The 23,195-nt window shown below is 40.5% G+C and overlaps 1 protein-coding gene across 2 annotated transcripts in view; it reads left to right on the forward strand.

Moving 5' to 3' along the window:
- slc2a9l2 (solute carrier family 2 member 9, like 2) overlaps positions 1-23,195 on the forward strand; it is a 147,129-nt gene that overhangs the window by 116,953 nt on the left and 6,981 nt on the right. For both annotated transcript variants that reach the window (XM_047025544.1, XM_047025543.1), the window contains one exon: positions 3,746-3,873. In XM_047025544.1, coding sequence (XP_046881500.1) covers positions 3,746-3,873 — 128 coding nt within the window. The remainder of the gene's footprint in view (positions 1-3,745; positions 3,874-23,195) is intronic.

Genomic DNA, 23,195 nt, shown 5'->3' on the forward strand with positions numbered 1-23,195 from the left:
CCATTTTCTGCATCATCTCCCTGCTGAAATCTAAAAATCTTGTGTCCGCCTTCTCCATATAGACAATTAAGTCCTCGTTTGCACGCTTTCTTTTTCCTGTTCACAAAACAAAACAATACAGATTAGAAAACCAAAGAGGACAGTGGACAGACAGAAGGTCTACTTCACTTGGCTTACCAAAACATGCGCGTCTTATAATTTGTTAACAAAACACATTATTCCATTAACAGACATCCCAAGTCTACCGGAAGCTCCCGCATTTCAATAGCGGCTCCCTGACACCCGCAAATGCTATACAATCTCCCTGAAATCGGGGATTTTGTATTTATAGCGAGCGAGAGACTGTCAAATGGTCATTTCTGGTAGGGGGGGGGGGGGGGGGGGGGTAAGCGCTGGTAGAGGGGGGTACAGCGTCCGGATTGCGTCCCGAGGGGAGGGGGGGGGGAGCCACCCCCCTGAAATGAGTCTCTGCAGGTCGGGATGTCTGCATTAATGCACAACACATGTTACCTCCTTGGGCTTTGGCTTGCTGTACAGAGCTAGATGGTGCCGGTGAGCTGCTGTCCCGTGGCAGTGGCAACGTTGTTTCCTCACCCTCCTCCACTTCCACATCAGTGACAGACAACTCTATAAATAGCCAAATCAAGAAAATTGTGTCTTAAACATAGTCTTGCAAACTTCATTTCAGCTTCAACTTCAGTCTTTTTGTGGTGACAAACGTCAACTCGTGAAAACATTTACTTTTTACCTTTGTAGCCATGGTTACGGAAAGTTAGCTAAATAACAAGAGCTAACCTATCAGCTGTTTTATTAACTAGCTTCAGCTGCTAACGTCAACAACTTTAACGTTACCAAACGATTTAATGTAATGTTAAAAGGGACACAGTTAATAAATATATTAAATTACTTGACGTAATGAGAAGACCTACCTGAGGCAGCGAAACTTTGTCCGCTGTCATCCATCAATGCCTCCAGCATTGCTGTGGCTGAATTCAGCGCCCCCCTCACCTGACAAGCCGGTCTGTCACCTAATACCGACTCCAGGATGTCATAATATGGGCTTTTCTTAGGACGACCACTGCCACTTCGCCCAAGGTCCTTCTTCTGGTCCCTATATTCTTTTTTTAATTTTTAAATTGTATTTATTAGTTGCTCAATACTTCTGTCGTAGCCAGCCGCGGCCATCTCCAGCTTTATATTTTAAAAAATTGGTTTCGTTCGAACGGCACCGTCTAATTTATTTTGAACCTCTGTGGTGGACCACAGAGCCAGTAAACATTTTGTTTCCTCCTCAGACCATGCTGTTTTAGTTTTGCGTCCATTGTGTTACTGTAGCTGTTGTACTGGTCTTTTTTTAGAAGTGGCGGCGTAATGTATAGGCCTATTGTTTTGGCACGGGACGGGACGATAATCCCGCCCCCTGGCACCCGACGTCATCGGTTCTTGTTTCTGGCCCACCTTAATGTTGGTGCTGAGTTGGAACCTGTTTTTTGGAACCAGAGCCAGGTTTATTTGTGTGGAAAACCGAAGAACTGGTTCGAGAATTGGAACCAGCCCAGAACCAGCACCGGGCCGGCTTTGGTGGAAAAGGGGTATATTTGGCCTGACAGCCTCTCCGGGCCTGAGCCCCGTGTTCAAACAAAAGAAAACTGTGCATCTTTTAAAAAGTAAAACTATAAAAGCTAGTTCAATTCAAAGTACAATAATTGTGTCCAAGATGCAGTGGACTACAAGTATAAAACAACAGACAATACTCAAGTATTATAAGAAAAAACGTATAATTATCCTACAGTCCACAAATTACCCATGATCACCCATCTTTTTGAGGAAACCTTAAGGGGACGGTTGTGCTTTGCAGCAAAACATTTCACAAACGATATGAGAGTAGGCCTAAGTGGATTTTATAGGACTGCTAAGCTAATCATATAAAAATTATCGATCTCCCAACTGGCACTGTATTGTGTGTTGTAACGTAACGTCGGCGAAACAGCAACCATCAGTAGCCTAAACGTTATGGATACAAAAAAGATTTTATATTAAGCTGTTCTTGTCTTTACTAAAATCAAAACTAATCAAAGGGCAGAGTGCTCTTAATCACGAGGGAGCGATTTGACTTTTGGCTAACGTAATAGACTCTGTTTTTGCTGATGTTGAATCGTCTTTAGCATACATAACATTCATTACAAATTAAACTTTAAGTTACATGTACGTTTAAACTTCACCTGGGGAAACTGACTTCACTTTCAGAGGCTCCGGGGGCAGCTCAGTCGCTCCAGTCTTTGCCGGGATGCAATGCCACCGCATCGCAGCAGACTCGCTGTGTGCGAGCCAGACTGTGTGAATGCCGCTCTGCACGTTTGATGCAGGGACGTAGCTAAGCCTATTTGAGCGGCAGGGGGCTAAGCAGCATGCAAATTACGAGGGGGGGGGGGGGGGGGTTTGGGGAGTCTGACCCCCCCAATTAAGACTTGGACCTCCTCAAAAGAGGTAAAAACAACAGGTCGCGGGGTTCAATACAAGCCCTGGAGAAGAAGTTGACCCCCCCCCGATTGTCATTGTATATTTCGCACACTGGGGCTAAGAATACATTTAAAATAAAAAGTAGATTGTTCACTTTCGGTATTTGTATTGTTCACAGGGCCCCTGGCATAAGCAAACTAAGTGCCTGCTTAGGGCCCCCATGGCCACCAGAGGGCCCCCAAGAGCACATTAAATTACAGTTTAATGTAATTTATTTTTAAAGCGACTCAGAGGGGCCCCCAAATTAATTCGGCTGAGGGCCCCATAAAGGCTTGGGCCGACCCTGATTGTTTAGTTCAATGTTTTGAGAAGCTTGTTGACATAGTGGCGGTTCGTTAGTTAGTTAGACATAGTGGCAGTTTTTGGACCAAAATTGCGACCAAAGTTAGGGGGGCAGCTGCCCATGACACGCAATCTCATCTGCGGTGTGAAGCGCGTGTCCCTGCTATTCTCCGACATGCACTCTATCAATCACTGCTGACAGACAGCCTTTTGTACAGCCCTGTTTCTGATACCATGGCGGCAGAAATTTTGCCGTGGCGGGTAGCCACAAAATCAACATAGAGGAAAAACTGGACATGAAAGGGCTAACTTTCATATGTAGACATTGGGTCGCAAGGTCATTTTGGGATGCTTTCAGTAAAAGTATTGTATTTTTGTCCTCCTGTGCAAGCTCCCAAAAGTCACAAGCAACATCCAACATTCAACGAGACAGTTTTAAGCAAGTTGATGTAATGCGATTTGCTTTTACTTGCATAACTGCAAGTATTATTTTTTCATGATGCAATTTCAAAAATACATCAATCAGACAGTATGATATGATGATTGTCTTCATAGAAACTGACCATATAATTAGCAAAAAAGAAAGAAGACAAAACTGAATTGGCAGGAAAAATGGCTTTATCAAGATGGCATGATCCAGGCAGACAAACAAACCATATGGCTATAGCATCAAGCAATACAGCACAATCGAGATAACAATAGTAACAAATGTGATACATCTTGTCTACACTTATTAGCATTCGTTTAGAATGGTTGGATGTCCCTAACCAAATATAGTCTGGACAGACAGGGATGTAAACTCCAACTTGACTGGCTGGCGCAGGCATACAATCGTGAGGGGTGCTCGAAAGGATTCTTTCCAGGTCCATGGTGTTATTTATTTTATTATTTTTTATCTCATGTTGACTTTGTGAGTGACAGGGCTGTTTGTGTTCTCTCTCAGGTGGGATACCCTTTGTTCTAACTGGTGAACTCTTTGAGCAATCATACCGGCCCGCTGCCTTCATGATTGCAGGTATTGTCAACTGGCTGTCCAACTTTGCTGTGGGACTGCTGTTTCCTTTCATTCAGGTGGGTTTAATGATTGTACAAAAAATCTCCACCAACAGTGTGGCATTGACTAGGGTTCTGGGGAGTTTGGCAATCGGCTGAGAGGAGACACATGACAAAAATAATCACCAGATCAGAGGCAGTAAGGTCTGTTCCAAGGTATACGGCATGAAAGTCCGAAACCTGATTTTTAAAGTAAATACTGAGTAGAACACAAAGTTAATAAACACTATTGTCTTTGTGTATACAGGAAGGGTATACAAGAAATGCTCATTATTAGTAAGAAGGCAGCCTTATATATCATGTCATATTTGGTCCTGACAGCTTCCTCCCTTGTGTAAACTCTTGAGGCCCTAAATACATCGAGATTTAACTGGATAAAAGGTGACATGCTTACAAGACCGTAAGATAAGAATCAGTATGAATTAAAAATGTTATGTGACGATCATAATGGATCATTTGATATAAGATAATGCTAAGGTAATAAGAAAGTAATTCTTGTTCTACTGATTGGCATAAGCATGTGCAAATGGTAAATCCATACATTTCCCTACACTCGGCATAAGGTTTAGGCAGAGTGTTGTGAGAGAAATGTTTGCGGCCAGGGAGCATGTACCTGGGGTCAAGTAACTTAAGCTTTTTAAAACCTTGCTTTTAATCAATAGCCTACCTATCAATACCTTGGCGCAAACTCACACTTTCTGCATGTTCCAACGAGTGATTTTGCTTCAGGTGGTATAAAAGGTTTCTTATATATTAGTATTATAATTGGACCAATACGCTGTTCTTATTGGTCCAGAGACGTTCTAAGAAATCCGCAAAACCCAAAACCGTTTGCAGACCAAACGATTTACGGACCTAGCCAGCGGTTGCCTTGGAGATGTTGACAACATGGCGTCTACTCCAGATTCGTCATGTTTGATTTGGGATTTTCCTACGTGTTGTTATATTATATAAAAAACAAATATGGACTTTTCGACAGATCTACCAACACCTTTGTAAGCAGAGATTTGTTAAAACGTTTGTTAACTGAGACCGTAGGTCGAGGTCAACAAGAAGTCCACATATGCAGTTTGTCGTATTACCAGACTTGGTAGCCACCTATTTGTTCACTACACCAATTTGCACCGAACATTGCTCTGCTCTTTGTCGGATTTCAAAAAGCCAAACAACTTCCAAATAACTGAAGAAGACGAACCCTTTTTATCAATAATTTCTTCATTGGAAGTTGCTCCCTCGCCATGGCTATCGCTGCCACTGTTTTCGGCAATAAGGCTAATTTTCCGCGGTTAACAATAGCTACTCCACTCCAGGTGCTCAGTATATTTTTGTAAGCGTAGGCGAACATTTCTCCGCCACTTCCTGCTGCATCACAGAAATTAAATAGACTGCTGTTCCTAATTATTCTCTATCGACATTATCGATATTATTGAAAATGAATTAATGTTACGATATCTTTATCGAGGGAAGTCTTTACTTCGATAGTTATTTTTATAGATTTATCGCCCTGCCCTAACTGGTATGTTGTTACACTTCATTACTGTTTGGTGGTACGCGTTATTACCCAAGTGAAACTTGGTTAGGAGGAAGTTGACTTTGCAGGGGTAAAAGGATGTTAACATAGATCTCATTTGATGACACCTTCAACTCCCTCTTCACAACATCCACTCACTACTTACACACCTTCCCCATTATGTGTCTTTTAATACTTTTGTGATAACCCATACCACTAACATTTAATACCATTTAATTACAAAGCAATTCCTATATTAGATTTACAATTGCTATGTAGTCACTAGGTTTAGGTATAATCATGTTGGTATAATCTGTATTTTGTAGAACTAACAATGTGCACGGTAAAGTGCTTTGTAATCAGTAAACTGTCAGAAAGATAAACTATGAAAAACAGTAAACTGTTAGTGTTTTCAGAAAATGTCTTTGCCCCTCCCTTCCGTTTCCTGGGGCGCCACATCAATCTCTTCTTGTCTTTCCTCCTCTACCTCTCTGGAACACTGAACCTCTCTCTCACTCTTTTCTTTCTTCACTATTTCTGCCCTTTGTTTGAAAGTTTTGAAGATCAAATAGCCTAAGCCCCTTCTCTGTATGTTAATATTGGAAGCAGACGGTGTTGGGTGAGAATTCATTTGTTGGCAGTTGGAGGTAATGCTTGATTCTTGGCTTACTGTGTGTTGTGTTTCCTCCTGAAAATGTATAGGTAATTAGGTAATGAGTAAAATAAATTCACATAAATGATTACAACATTTTATCGTTGATAAACATACCATTCTGACTGTTGAAACTTCCAGAAAGCGGGTTTAGTGAAAACCCTGAGTTGGGTAACCCTAAAATTAGGCAAACTGGGTTTTCCGTTCCAAAAAAAGAGGTAATGAAAAGAGGTAAAGAGGTAACGAAATATACTGTATGTCCACTTTATTTGCCAGATCATTAACATTTTAAGCATCTCACTAATGAACTGGATGTGTTTATAAATAATAAATACTCTCTACTTACTTTGATGAATGCCCTCCCACCTGTTCTTAAATATGCTGTGTGGTCCATGTATTCTTGTCTATATGCTAATAGGTCAACGACACATGAAAAGTTTGTAGGTCATGCCAACCCTTTAGTTAAGTGGATATCTCTGACGTTATCTCTCTCATAAGGGCAGGAATCTCTGTGTGTGTACACATTTGAATGGGTTTAGTTTCCCATGATTAGCTCAAGACCAAAGTGTAAAGTTCATTTTATGCATGTTTCCTCCATATATCGTATAATCCAACAGAGTGCAGTGCCGCGATTGAGGTAGTTTGGATAAGCATTTTGACATCAAATAATGAAAAAATAATTACTCTCAGGTGATTAACAAAGGCATTCTCAATTAAATGAAACTAGTCACTATTCACTTAAAAGTAAATTCACTTTTACAACCGATATTCAGCTGCTTCCAAAGGGGCTGGCTAGCAAACAGAACAACAATATAAAGTGGATATACTTTCACAAGTGCTGTATTGTGAATTAGGCCTACAATTATGACAACTCGCTCAACCATTGTGCATGTAATGACTTCTGCTATTAACTAAATGTTTAGGTTTGTGGTAGTCTGACTATTTAACAGAGAACAGAGTACATTTTGGTAACATAAGCAATTTATAACATAGGAAACAGTAGACAAATGAAGACTATATAATCATTTGCATGAATGTAGGCTATCTATAATTCCAGGAATCTGTGTGTGTGCCACCAATTTTATCATGGGAGCTATGCACTATCTATAGTACAAGGAATCTCTATTTGTGTGTTGCACTGACATCTTAATCACCGGCTGCATCACGGGCACTATGCACTTGTACTGTAAATTACAAAACAAAATGGTAAAAAGTAAGAAATAAATGTCTTTATGCTATTTCCAGATGTGCCATTTGCGACATGCAGAGACAGCCTGCAGGCATTGTCTGCACATCCTTGTTAATTACTGAAACAGATCATGAGACTGAGATTCTGACCTATAGTTGCCTACTTTAGAGGGTTTGAGAGAGTATTTGAACATGCTCTTGAAGGTGATAGAACGGATGAGTGTGTCTGTGTGGGTGTCATTTATCAATAAGAAATATTTTGCCTCTCTATTTGCTGACCTATACAGTAACTAGTTCCCATATCCGTGTATTGGATATACGGAGATGTCGCAGTCCTAAAGAACACAATATTGTATTTTCTGTGGGAGGAATCAATGTGGCATTTAGCTTTACATGATCTGCCAGAATGCTAAAGGTCTCAGAAAAAGCATATCTTTTCACCCCTGTTCTTAATTTGATCTCAAATTTCTCTCTATATACAGGATTTAACTTATATTTGATCAACCATGAAAGTGTTTTTTCTTACCTCCATCTATCTCTCCCAGACAAACTATTAAAAGAGAAATCCATAACAGGTCTTAACCAATCGCCCCTCCCCCATCTACCTTCATATCCCTCTTTCCCCACTATTTTTGTCAAGGACTTGAACATAATTGCAGTAGTTTGGCATTGGGCCATACTTCTATAATGCTGATGCCAGATCAACGTGGGAACACTTTTATATTTTTTGCCAATATGTGATTAAGGTATTTATCTTAATGCTGACCATGTGTTTAAAAATGCTTCTGCAAATCAATTGAAATTACTTTTGGCATCATATAGATACTATTATAGCTCACTAAGATATTAGACTTCCCATGCCATCCTCACTAACGGCAATGGTTACAACGAAAGTCATTTCTAGTTAAATTAAGGTTGAATCTTTTTCTTTTATTAATGTTGTCTAAAAACTTGTTTTTCTAAATGCCAAGCTTACATTCATTGACTGGGAAGAAATTTGACATGGTCAATAGGGCATTACATATTACAATGTCATAAGGTGTGTTATGTATGGAGTACTGTGTCTCACTGGTGAACTTCGAATGTGGCTTAGAACTTCTCATCCCTTTCGCTTCCACATACTTGTGCAAGACATGCTTTTCTGATCACACTCAAAAGAAAATGCGGTGCGGTTGTGTTTAACCGAAATGTAATTGGAAATTCAACAACTTTGTAGGACAAAGCAGGCTTAAGTTTCCCATTGAATGATGACAACAAATAATAGTGGCTAATAATAATAAAAGATGGCAATACATTTTTTTTATAGAGGCTAATAATATGCAAATAATAGTAATAGTGGCTAATAATAAAAATGGCCTAATAGAGGCTAATAATAATAATGAGGCATACAATATTAATAATGGAGACTAGTAATAATATTCTTATTATTTTATACCTTAGCTATAACTATACTACTACTATCATTAATAGTTATTGAATCGGGAGGGGGGGGGGGGGGACAGTGGAACAGTTTGGGAGGGCTCTGCTTGCATTAGTTTGATATCTATACTACATATATTGATGGTAGGCTTTACCTAGTAGTTTAGCAAACGTAGAAAAAAACTTTATATATAGTTACAAACCACCATGTATCTATATGGCAATACCTATAGTAAAAACTTAATGTAAATGTAAAGGTGCATTTCAATGTATTGAAATTGACAATTATTCGACCCTATACCATCTGTCTACTGCATCTTTAAATTGGTATTTGACACTGTAATCCGGGAGTTCGGACAGTTTAACATTGGACATTAGCCAATTATTCAAGGAGGTGTGGATCAGGTATTGTTAGAGGAGCAGGTTCAATTATACATTATTGTTGTGATTTAGTTTTCTACACTGCATTGCAGGCATTAACAGGCAAAGACCCCTGCCCCCCTCCCCCCCAGAACCGGTCAATTCTAGGGGGAATTGGAATGTTGGTGATTCTAGTGTTGACAGTGGGGCAGTGGTGAGAGTAGACAAAACCTGTACTCAAGCAAAAGTTGTGTACTTAATAATAATAACTCAAGTAAAAGTAGTTACTTGAGTAAGAAAAACAATACTCAAGTATTGAGTTACTTCATACAATATGATTTATTGTCGAACACAGTTACTGTAACATAAAAATATACATGTCTTCTATTGATATTGAATGTTTTTAATGTGGCGCTCCTACATTTGGTTTGGTGCTTCAAGCTAGCCAGGCTCTTGTTTGGGCAACGCTCCTCCAGGGTTGTCTCTCTGGTCCTCTCTCCCTCCTGCGGCCTTGGGCTGCAGGAGGGAGCCCAAGGTTTATCTCACTACTGACACATGTATGTGGATAATGATTATGTTAAGGCCCAGGGAGGCCAGTTACCCCAGTAGGGGTTCATTTTAAAGGGGGCCAGTTGCCCCCAACACACTCATATTAACATATTACTACTGTATAAAAATATATCCAACATTTTCTTTCTAAGCAAGTGAATTATTTGTTAAAGCCTTCCAACGTACATGAAATATGTATGGATCCAACTCAATTGAAAGTTATCTGGAGCTCTTTAAAATGTTCAAACAATTAGATACATTTACATCAAAATCGTTTTGAGGGGGAATATGTAAAAAAATGATGATGACAGAGAACATTTATTATTGAGTTTGTGTGTGTGTGTGTCTTTGGTAGTCTGTAAGGAAAACATAGTTTGGCGTCCACTCATCCTTCTGTGTGCTGTCACTGGCTCCGTTTGATTGGGGAATGGGATGTGGGGCTGTGTAGTCTCTCTAAGAATTACTGAAACAGAACGTGCATTGAATAAAAAAACACATAAAAAATAAAAGTAACACATGCATAAAAGTAACAAGTGGAATAAAGCCAAATATAACAGAGTAAAAGTGACAGTTTTTTGTAACAATTATACTTGAGTAAGAATTATTGTTGCATTGTAGTTAACTTACTGAATCTTAGTGACTTAGTAATTAACTAGAAATTGTCACTAATAAACAGAGCGGGGGACCTTTTTGGCCTGTGTCCCATTCACCCCTCGTCTCCAGATGTGCTTCACTTTGACAAGGCTCAACCTATATTTTTTCTCTCTGTATATATATATTTTAATTTTTTTATTATTATCATTTTCCCACCATAAAAAAAACTTAAATTTTTGCACAACAGAGACAATATCGGTGTCAAAATGTTCGCCTTTGTCCCGATTGCTTATCCATGAGAATGTTCCGTTTGACGGTTAAAAACCTGTTGACGTTCCTGGAGCACCCACGAGCCAGAAACGCTGCCCCTCCCTCCCTCAGTTGCAACGCACTTAATCGTAACTAATATATTTCTTAGACAGCTACACAAATGATACATAATTGGAAAGCTACGATTCTTGTGCTTCCATTGAAATAAACCAATTCAAGCTCAACTCACAACAGTCAGTATCGTCAACGTCTTTGTCCGGTGACATTTCCTTCAACAATGCCAGAGATTTTTTTTTTTACTTACCTATCATTACTTCGGAATGTTCCAGGTATGTACACAACCCATCAAAACCTCATCTGCGTAATTCCCAAAGGTCCAAAGTATCTAACCATGTCGAGTAGTTGTCCAAACAGTGAATTATATCCACACCTAGCCACGATCTTGTTGCTTCATTCTTCCTTCGCCAATTATTTTTATTTCAGTCTCTCACGCACTATCGCTCATAGGAGGGGATAGTCTTGAAATGGCCGCTACACTCTCCCCTTTCGATTGACACCTTGTTTGACCCAATAGGAGCTTCCATGCCCCGGTGACCACCCTCTAAAGCCAACTAGGTCTGTGCGTCCCGCCCCCTCTACACGATTTTTTCTAACTGGCTTCGACTGGCTCTGAAATGAGCTAATTATCCTTGTAGCTTAGCGCTAGCTGTAAATGGCGATACCCCATTTGCTAGGTGCTGTGGAGCCTTCAAAATAAAAGTTGATGCGCAATATGGTTGACAGAAGTTCTTTGTTTGTTCAGTGTTCTTTGTGCACCAATCCTGGGAATCAGATTAAGAACTCCAATGTGTTCATGCTTCAGTTTTTGTGTTTCAGTAATACTAATGAGGGATTTAGCTGTTATATATGATAGTTCTAAAAAAGATAAAGATAACAATTATACCTTTTTATCCGAAGAATTTGACCTTGGTTACAAGGGTCATTCTGGAGTCTCCAAAAGGCCCTTTTAGAAAACGCCTGGATGTACCTAGGGGTCCTGACAACAAGGAACATGACTTCAGAGTGTCAGCTTTCAAAAGAGTCCATTTACATGCATGTACTGCGAATGATTCAAGAACAGCTGTCAATTTACTTTGGGTATGCTGTTTAGGCGTTTTTAGGCACATTTAACAGGATTCCTAAGAGGGCATAAATTACTTTTTTGTGGAAGTGAAGCTAACGGTAGCTAACTAGCTAGCCACAGTCACAAACGTCACTAACGTCACAAACCCACGCGCAACTATTACCTATAGTAATAGGAATAGAGCCCCGAATCTTTTAGGTGTAAATCTGGGTTGTAATTTTCGGCAAATATAACAATATGAGCCCAACGTAATGTTTATATGACATAAAGCTCAAAATTAAGCTTGCATTACCTGTGGAAGTTTTACTAGGTCCTAGGTTTGGGCTAAGCCCCAAATGTTTACAACATCTGTCTCCGCCCCTGAATTGGAGTGAATAAGCGCGAGGCGGTTTTCCCTACTTACTGCGCGGATAGCAGTCACATTACCTGACCCCCTAGTCTTCAGACAGGGACGTTGTTACTGACACACTTGACCCAACTTGTTATATTAGCCAGTTTTCCCGAAATACATTTCAACCTTATTTATGTTTTTGGGTGATTTTTTGTGATTGTGACTCCAGAGAAGATACTGCCTGTGATAACATTAGATATAGGTTCGGACAATTTTTACACAGGATTGCCCAATTTCTTTGTTTCCTTGCAACTGTACCAACTATATGAGGCTGCCACATAGCCTATCACCATTCCCTCTTACACTAAGGGAAATTAGAAGAGAACTGTTTCATTCTACACTTCACTAAATGAGCAGCAAAAAAATTATGCTATGCAATCTTCATACTTATTTAAAATATACTGAAATATCAGTTGTAACATTTTAGTAAAAAAACAGACCCATCTGCAACGGACGCAAGAACACCTCACAATATCCACAGAAATTGTACCCTCTCTGTTAGTCATTAAATCACGTATAGTTCCCAGTAGGGCTGGGCGGTATGACGGTATATACCGTGCAACGGTAGAAATGTGTCTACCGAGAGAGATTTGGCTATACCGTTTCAACCGCGGTATACTTTTCAGTGTTTCCCACACAGACTAATTTGTGGCGATGCGCCACAGAATCAACACCGGCCGCCACATATTGCGTTTCGTAATTATTTTTTTTAACACTATTTAGGTTGAACATGCAGCGAATTCTTTCAGCTGCATTTCCTTTCCCTGCTCTCCCTCCGTCTCTCTGTCACTTACGCGTCTTTCTCACATACATAGTCACAACGTCAGCACACGTTGCAACGATGCATACATTCGCGGTTCTAGTAAGACAGACAGCTATATCAGCGAGTGTTCAGCATTAGCTTAAGATCTAGGAAAGTTCAGGCTACTTTTCGCTAGGTACCTACGAACATGTCTTAATCGAAGGTTCCCCTTCGTTCTTTTGGTGAGAAGTCCCAGTTAAATAGTTATTTAGCACTAGCGTTGCTACTTGCACATGCAGAAATTATTTGTTTGTGGTTGATTTTGTGAAGGTGTGAATAATTTTGGATGAATATTTAATACAATAAAGTTCTGTTTAACAAATTATTAACGAAGGAATTATTTTTAACCCCCCCCAGTTTGTCTGAGGGCATTACGGATCCGTATTGCGCTGTGAGTACTAGGTCACCACACGGATGGCATGACTGCGCATCAGCCAATCGGAGCGCTCGTACTAGTAACTTTTTTGAGTCTTGTTTTTAACTCAAGTGTTGTCTCATGTGAGGCAGTTGTTTTTGTTTGTAATAAGTGTGATGATGAAGTACGGTATGGTTATATAGGACCATTTCTTAATTAAATTGACTATATTTACTATATCAATTACTATACCGTGATATATACCGTAACCGTGATATAAAATTACTCATACCGTGATAGGAGATTTTGCCCATATCGCCCACCCCTAGGGGGTACAGTCACGGCCACAGTCGTGCCCCCCTTTTCAGTTTTGCCCAGCCCTAGTGTTTCCCTTTGTGTCATTGTCTTCACCTTCAGTTCTTGTTGGTCTCATTGTGTCCACCTGTGTCTTGTTTGGTTTTGTGTATTTAGGTTCCCGTTTTGTGTCTAGTCTTTGTCTTGGCCTTACCCTTGTTGTGTTTCTGTTTCAAAGAATAAACCTTTTTTGTTACCATGTCTGCCTACTCTCCCATGTTTGGGTCCTACCCCGCCAGACACCGTGACATAGGAAGAGGTAATACGGGCCTGGGGGGGCGATACAGAGTAGCTATACAAAATGAGGGGCATGAGTAGTAGGATTATTCCTCTTTAATGTAGATGGTGGTTTTATGCAATGTTTTTGACATGTCAAATGTGCTGGCGGATACTAACAGGGCACGAGCACAAAAGTTCACATTGGCCGATAGCCAATTTACATGAGCTTTCGGAGCTAGGGAAAAAAAGAGCCACTGTTTAAAGCTAGACAGGAAGACACGGAAGTGGAAAGATGGCCGCGTCCAGTCTCGCGATCTCGCTTGCCTCACTGCGCCACTGAGCACTTTTCATAGAAATGAATGGGGACGCCATCTTGGAAGACAAAAGTAGCTTACTCTAGTTATATTAACTCTATGCTCCTCCTGCAGTACTGTTATTGTAGCTTACATCAGCTAGTTAGTTAGCTTTAGGATGTCTCCCACCACCCGCAACTGCATCTTCCCTGGATGCAAGAACTCCAGCTGCGCTGCAACACCATTTAAGTTCCCTGTTGATAATGAAAGGACAAATAGGTGCATAGATTTTGTGAAGAGCCACCCTCATGGAAAGCTTCGAATAAACTCCAACAGCCGCCTCTGCGCCACTGACCATTTCACGGCGGATGGTAGATGAAAGCCACAGTTTAATAGTAGAACCCCCACCTGTTAACACATAAACCCAATCCAAGATAACCATTTTTGAAAACCAGGATTTGTATGTGTGACGGGTATGTAACAGCTGTAGCCACGCTCCGTTACGACAAGGCTCGTTCACCACTCACTGGGCTCGAACGCACAACCTCTGACTTGCCAAGTGTGACCACTGCCAGCTACGCCAAAGAAAAGCTAGCTATTCGTTGACGCTGGTGGCCTGTTACATACCTGAGGAGCGAGTTTCACGGTTCTAACTCCGTTACACTCGCCTCTCTGAAACTCACTCCGGCAGTTAGCTGCACTAACCTCGTGAATCCGGGTCACGGCAACAATGTGACGGGTATGTAACAGCTGTAGCCACGCTCCGTCACGACAAAGGCTCGCTCGCCATTCACTGGGCTCGAACGCACGACCTCCGACTTGCCAAGCGTGACCACTACCAGCTACGCCAAAGAAAAGTTAGCTCTTCGTAACAGGGTGGCCTGTTACATACCTGAGGAGCGAGTTTCAAGGTTCTAACTCCGTTACACATGCTTTCATGCCTCTAATGGTTATGGAATTGTGTATTTTACAATGTTGCTGATGTTTATTGAAGCATTTAGAGCAGTGTTAATTTTGGCAGCTATTTTTGATTTTGTCTTAGTCTTTAGACGAAAATGCTTATTAGTTTTAGTCACATTTAGTCATTTTAATCCTTCTTAGTTTTAGTCTAGTTTTCATCGACGAAAACTCAAAACATTTTAGTCTAGTTTTAGTCGATGAAAACTAATTACATTTTAGTCTAGTTTTAGTCTAGTTTTAGTCACATTTAATAGTCATATTAATTTCCTTTTTTCTCTTCTCAGTAGGGATGTGCATCTCCATCACTGAGGACGATGCAATACGCATCTAGATGCACTGCCAACGATCCGATACTTTAAAGATACATAAAAGCAACTACTGATACGATACGATTCACCCCTATTGCGATGCAGTGCGATTTGACAAGATGTGATTCAATGAGCTGCGATGCAAAAGAATATAATGCTATGCAATTTAATATGGTACATAGTGATGTATTTCTTTGTCAGACAGCAAATCATCAATTATTAACTAAACAAGTGAAAGTTTTACTTCACATATTAAACAAAGTCTCTGACAAAAGATAAAATAACATCAGGCCTGGACCTTGCCTTAAACCAGTCCTTCTTTCCTGTTGTATGTGTTCTCTGAATGTAAAAAAGGGTATATTACTGGCAGTCAAGCTGCTGTAAACACTCATTTAACACCACACACTAAATTGAACTCATGTCCTACTATAAGGTTTTTCTCAATGACTCAGCTATCTCTCGTATTACTTTGTAGTACACAACAGGGATTTGTTTCTCGGAGAATATAGAATTCCTATTCTTGCTAGGGGTGCTGTCAGGCCAAATAGTGTCCTAGGGCCAAATAGTGTCCTACCTGACGTCACAATGCCGTTCCGAAGCAAGGACGCGTCCGTTGCTATGCCGACCTTAAATTCCTGAGATATTTACGCGTGCTAGCAGGAAACTGTCATGGTTGCTATACTGGTTACTAGGTAGGAAGTTTTGTATTTAGGCTTATGTAAACCAGTTTATTCTACTCTACTATTTAAAGTTTTCACTCGTTTGATAGCTAGTGCTAGCTGGCTAATTGTTTTCGTCAAAAGAATTCACTTATTTAGCATCAATTTTAACAGACCGGGAAGGCAACACGTATAGTCTTCTACCTGCGCGCGTTGCTGTCTCAGGAATGTCGAACGAGTGAAAACTTTAAATAGTAGAGTAGAATAAACGGGTTTAAATAAGCCTAAATACAAAACTTCCTACCTAGTAACCAGTATAGCAACCATGACAGTTTCCTGCTAGCACGCGTAAATATCTCAGGAATTTAAGGTCGGCATAGCGACGGACGCGTCCTTGCTTCGGAACGTCGTTGTGACGTCAGGTAGGACACTATTTGGCCCTAGGACACTATTTGGCCTGACAGTACCGTTGGAGCTAGCCACTGACTGTAGCCAGAGCTGAATCCGAGGGGGAGGCAGACGTCTCCACACAAATACCATGTAGCCTCTTCAGGTGACTACCTAAATTAGCCATGCTGCCTGTGTACTTTATAGCAACGCGACATATCTTGCCAATTGCATGGGTTGATAACACTCGCCCGAACACGCCTCCAACTCGTGCGAAACTTGGCCGAGAGACGAGAATCGGCCACTGACAGCAGTAGAGATGAGAGCGCGCTTAAGAAACAGAGAGGAGGAATCTATCTAACTATAAAATTATTGGAGAAAAATTATTGTGATTTCGTCAACCACCAACATTTTCGTCTCGTCTCGTTAACGAAAGTTATAATATATTTAGTCATAGTTTTTATTTTCAAAGATCCGTTTTCGTCACGTCTTAGTCTCGTTTTAGTCATGAGAAAAAGGTTGTTAACGAAAAATTTTCGTCATAGTTTTCGTTGACGAAATTAACACTGATTTAGAGGCAAATTAAGCTCTTAGCATGGAGTACTGTGTTTCTGGAGGGAATACCTTCTTTACTATTAAATGGTTGTATTTGTTATTTCAGTGTTTTGTCTTGTCTGTGTCAGTTTTGGGTTTTGTCTTCTTGATAGGATTTACGAATATATTAGAGTTTTTCTTTGTTTGTGTGGGTGAGGGTGAGGGTGTGTGTGTACTTTGTTTGTGTGGGTGAGGGTGAGGGTGTGTGTGTACATATCTTCTTCTTTTGCGTACTTGCATTACAGCAATACTAAACCAGACAGAGAGATAGCAGACAGGGCTTGCAAGCCACGGCACATAGGCCTTGTAATAGTGCACACTTTTCCTGGTGGAGTTTGTACCACCGACTCCTTCTCAATGACTCTCATAGAACAAAAAGAAAGAGTCTAACAAAACTATTTCACCCAAAAGTTTGTGCTCAAAGAGCAAACATCTTGCCACCGGCGACGTGTCGGACATACCAATGATGGGAAGTGACCTTCTGTCAAATGTCTACCATGGCTTACAACACCGCCCCTCAAGGTCTCTCTACATTTAGCTGTAGCAGTCAACACCAAAGTTAAAAACCAGCCATAGCCGGCATTGCACATATATATAGAAATAGGGTGGTTGTTGCTGTCCACAGATTAATTTAATCTGTCCTTGTTAATTCGGTTTTTATCAAAGTAACAGTGATGGAAAATGATCACAGTGTCAGTCACCTACCATTTGTCAGAACATTCGACATTTGAAAGAAAATGTATGCTAACCCAGTTTAACCTGTTTGCATACTTCCTTTCAAATAGAAATCAGGACACAATCATCCAAATTCTTATGTTGCTTGATGGTCGTTTATTATCAATCAACTACAAAGAGATAACAGATAGAAGTAATCATTCATAAGTAAAATACACGTTTCAGCCTTGCCCTCTGATCCTAAATTATGATTTCAATCAGAGCATTTGTTAGACGAAACAGGGAATTGTATGTGCCTTGACAGCATGATAACCTAATCTAAGGATTGTGAAGAATGACACAGGGCACTAATCATGTCTCTTTCTCTCATTCTCACTTCACTCATGCTGTCCCGTTGCTTCTATCTCAAGATATTTCGGTAGGCAGACAGTAACTGGAGATGTCTGGTAAAAGAAAGCGAGAGAAGCAGAGAAAGAGACAGACGTAATGAGAAAGGGAGATAGAGAAATCAAATAGTTAATCTAAAAGAGATATGGTCTAGTCAAGAAGTAGCGAGGGATGAAAGAGGGAATAGAAAAGGAGTATGGGGAGAGAAAGAAAGGGATACAAGTGAAACACTGGCTGAGAAGAGGATGAGTATAAGAGGGAAAATGACAAGCGGGTTATTTTTAGAGCCACCACAGCAACACAAATAAATCTGCATTGACTGGCAGCACTGGTGACATTGGCAAAGGTACCCCCAGGCAGTGGATGTGTGTGTGGGCACACACTAGCACCTGGACCCTACTCTGGCCAAACCCAGGTTGTCTGTCAGAACAACAACCATCAAATCATTCCTCAAATACTGTCTCGCCCTATGGCCCCTGCCATCGTGACAATTCACCTTAGTATGGTCAGTCAACCTTTAGCTTTTACCCCTGACTTGACCTTAGGCACACTCAATCTGTTGTCAGAGGCTGGACTGAAGGCTACAAATCCTCATAAGCACAGCACCGATGTCACCAAGGAAATGTCACCCATTAATTTCAAGAAAATTCTCTGTTGGAATTACTGACCATCCTACTAGAGGGGGATTTATTGTTTGCTTTGACATAACAGATAGATACAAATGTCCATTCAACCACAAAAATGCAAGTTTAAAGCAGTTTCTCTGTCCTTGTCATGCAGACAGAGATTTGTAATCCTCATTTAATTGTATCATTACATTCCCTGAAACAAAAAGTAGGTGGGTTTCTAAATCCACAGCAGAGCATAATAAAAAAAAAAAATATGACACAACCTCACTTCCTTGTCAGAATTACTGTGCTTGTTTAGCATTTTGGGGGAAATTTGAAGACTGGACAATGAATACAGGAAATCAAGAGAGTATATGGTATCACAATATGGGAGGATACAAGATTATTAACATAGCCTTCATAGGCACTAAAAAGGACACTGTATGCTAGATAGCTTTTGTTTAGGTCTTTAGATAGATAGATGCTAAATGACTACAAAAAAAATGACTAAATGTAGATATGGCTCGCTCCTAGAAATGGCCTTGTCGCTCTTTCTATTTTCCTCATTCAAAGTTGCATGGCATTACACACTTTGGCAATATTGTGACCTCTGACTTACATCAGCGATACAGGCCCTTCCTAGTCACACCTTACAAATACCTAACTTATGGCTTTGCAGGCATATTAAAACAGAATCATAACAGTTTATCAATGATACAAGAAACATAACTGTTAAAACAAAATGTTTTACATAGTTTTGGTGATTTACCAAATGTAAAAAAGCTATTACTTCCAGCTTTGTGAAAGCTCATTACTACAGAAAGCGATAAGGATTGTCTTTTGCTTTGATTTCCACCCCCAAAATGCAGCGCTCTTCATTCCCTCTCTCTCCACCTTCATTAATTCCCTAGTATGTACCCATTTGCCGTAAACCGATGAGGACAGATTTAGTTAATCCTAACGTGACTTTGCTTGACAATGTGAAACAATGGTACAATACTGTAGCCCAGGGGTGGGCAATACATTTTTACTTCACGAGTTCAGTAATCACACCATAGATTGAATAGATGGCTTTTATTGAAGCAGAGCTGGTAGCAGGGCCAAGCCCAATGGTGAAAGGGACTGGTAGCAGAGCCGAGCCTGGAGCGGTTGGTGGAGGCCGGTAGCAGAGCCGGGCCTGGTGTCCGGGCATGGACTCGGGGTGTGGCGGAGAGTCCTAATGGGTCACGTCCGAGCAGCAGCTCAAGCAGATCCCCTGGGAAACCTGGATGGATGACAGGGAGAAGCAGAGAAGAAAGGGAAGGGTGGGAGGGTGACAACAACATGCTAGCACAGGGACCAGAGGAATGGAAGATATTTTATACAGAACTCTTAATTGACCAGGGGGAGTTTGGTCGCATTCTTCCGTGCTTTACTGGGCTGATGCGTATTAGTTTGATTGGAGAAGGAGGGGTCTTGGTGTGCCACCTTCCTCCCGAACTTTGGTTAACCCTTTTAGGCCTAACTCCATGAAAGGCTACATGAGAAATTGGGACCGTTGTGGCAGGCCGAACCAATACGCTAAACTTAATTCTGCTAAATATTAATTTGATTACTTTATTTTTTTGTAAATTATATGGTTTTGAGCTGCTACTGGGGATACATGTTACAATAAGGCTGTGAAAATATGCTTTCACAAAAAAAGGACATAAGATTTATGTTAAAGACCAGCAATTGATTAACTTTATCCAAAAGCAATAAGTGCTTTCGATGTTTTCCTTTCAGCTCAGTTTTTCTTACTTAGTGAGACAAATCCAGTCTGTCTTGGGCTTGAACAAGTGCATTGAAGTCTGGTTGAATGTCTGAGGTAGATATGCGAAGTACAGCTGACATGTGATCATCAGGGTCTGCAACTTAACTAGCAAACCATCAGCGGCCCTAGGGGTGGGCGATATGGCCAAAATCTTCTATCACGGTATGAGTAATTTTATATCACAGTTACGGTATATATCACGGTATAGTAATGGTTCTGTAAATTCAATTAAGAAATGGTACAAAATAACCATACCGTACATTATCACACTATTATTTATTACAAACAAAAACAATTGCCTCACATGAGACAACACTTGAGTTAAAAACAAAAGAATCAAACTGTACTGTAGCTACAATATCCAACTTATCGATTAAAGATTTTCTGGACTGCTTGAGCTTTCTAGCTATCTGTCTACCTGGACACAATAATTTGCGTTCGGGGGTTAATAAAGTACCTATCTATATTATCGACTATGGAATCTTTATCATATGGCTTCAAATTTTACAATGAGGAGGCTAACAAGTAACACTAGCAGGAAGTAGCATTGCTAAGAGTGTTATGCTAGGTTGCTAGGTAACGGAAGCTAGCTAGCTTTTTTAATGAATGCTCATTAGGTATTTGTAGCCTACTTATCATTTTGATAATAGGCTAATATAGCTAATATAGACACTTAGAGCATGTGTTGCCTTCATTATAAGGCTTATATTAGGCTTTTAATTTGTTTGCGGCTCCAGACCGAATTGTTTTTTGTTTTTTTGGTCCAATATGGCTCTTTCAACATTTTGGGTTGCCGAGCCTGGCTGCCAGCCCAACTTCTCCCCGCCCCCCCAAAAATTTGGTCGGGTAGTTGGGTCTGGAGGGTCTCGTATTGGGGACCAACTACAGAAAACCAGAATCTGGGCGAACCAATGAAATTGCCAGGGCGGGCTTTATACGATGATGGACAGATGATCAACAGTAAGGTAATCACCCACGACACAAAAGAGCGCTTAAGTTGAATTCGTTTTGAACAAACATGGCTACCGCTGGAGAAATGGGATGTTATGATTCTGCCATCGAGCCTGTTTTAGAATACATTGACAGCGCATTAATTTTGAAAGAGGAACAGAGACGCAATCAAGGCATTTGTCGATGGAAAATAAGTTTTTGCCGTCCTTCCTACGGGATTCGGTAAAAGTTTAATTTATCAGCTGGCCCCGATGGTTGCGAAGAAGATGGGACACAATGAACCCAGTGGCCATTGTGGTTTCTCCTTTTCTTTTGTGGAGTTGTAATTCTAAAAGGAGAACTTGTTCGTATATGCATTGCCCTTTATTGTTTCGCTCAAAAAGGTTGACCGTGTGAACAAGTACTCCCCCTACCCTTAAATTAATTTTACAACACCGGCAAAAATCGTTTGTATTCATTCTTCAAGCATACTTAAAGTCTGCTTGCAGTTTAGTCAGTAAATATTTAGCTGCCTCTCAGTTTAGTTCTGTTGACAACAACTATGCGGCGCTTAACATACTCTGTTGCTCTGATTGGTTGTAGATCTATCCAATTGAGCGAAGAGGCATTTGTTTTCCAGGCTCGTTTGAAACACGCCTCGTAGTCAAAACCCAACGGAGAGTTCTCAGACTCATATTCTGACTAGAATTATGAGTATGACAACGTCAGGCTATGCCGACCCCTGTCCTAGATCAAGAATGCTAGCAATGCAACCAGTGTAATTTTACAACAAGAATTTTACAGCGCGAGACATAAAACTTGAACAACAAATCGAATTGGTTACCTCAAGAATGGGACATCAAATATATAAGTAATTAGCATCGGCATGAATGTGGTCCGCTTAGACAAAATACACTCCACTTCGAAAATTCCTCAGACCAACGCAAATGTGCTTCAGGTCAAACGAAAATAGCAAATCAAATAGAAGTTAAACTACAATTCTGAATATCGCAAGAATGCGATTTATATGATGGCTTATATACAATACAACAACCAGACATTTAATTGACACGTGTAATACAAAAATATTGTATAAAGTATACCGCGGTTGAAACGGTATAGCCAAATCTCTCCCGGTAGACACATTTCTACTGTCGCACGGTATATACCGTCATACCGCCCAGCCCTAAGCGGCCCACGCCCACTCTGCATCAGTCAAGTTCTTGTATTTGTCTGCGTGTTTAGTCCTGTAGTGCCGATTCAAATTTAATCCTTCAACACAGTGACCTGTTTTACACAAACTAAGCACATAGCTTTGCCTTTGACTACAGTAAACAGATACTTAGAAGTGCATGTCTTGTTAAAAACTCTACATTCTGCATCAACCTTTCATTTTTGAGGGCTAACCAACAGCTAACTCAGTGTCTCCTGTCGGTGAGGCTGCGTAAGCAGAGTGGGTTGCACCAACTAGTCATTGCTAAGACTGTCTTAAGTCCTAAGTCAGTCTTAGTTAAGAACGGTCTTAGGCCCATATCTAACGCCTGTTGCACCAACTAAATTTACGACCAGTCTTAACTAAGACTGTGAATCCAGTGTAGTCTTTCAGGACTACAGATTTCCTACCGCTCAACACATTTATTGATTTTTGATTTACCTCACGCCGGGTGTGGCCTGCGGGCCGTAAAATGCCCAGGTCTATTTGTTCATTCACTTTTTGGCTTTCAGGACAAGCTATGTGACAGATGATGCCAAATCCTTTTACAGAATCCTAATTAGCACACCATTTGAGTTTGTGTGTGTGTTCCAATGAGCATTTTGAGGGGACCCAGTGTAGGGGAATGCTACTTATAACAACTTATACAGACTGAGTGATTATTTCAGTGGACCTCCCCATACTACAGTGCTATTCTCTTGTTAATGAATCCCTGTAATGCTGATCTCAATACATTCAAGTAATATGA

This window comes from Hypomesus transpacificus, chromosome 9 (assembly GCF_021917145.1).
Source record: "Hypomesus transpacificus isolate Combined female chromosome 9, fHypTra1, whole genome shotgun sequence".
In the NCBI taxonomy this organism is placed as follows: Eukaryota; Metazoa; Chordata; class Actinopteri; order Osmeriformes; family Osmeridae; genus Hypomesus; species Hypomesus transpacificus.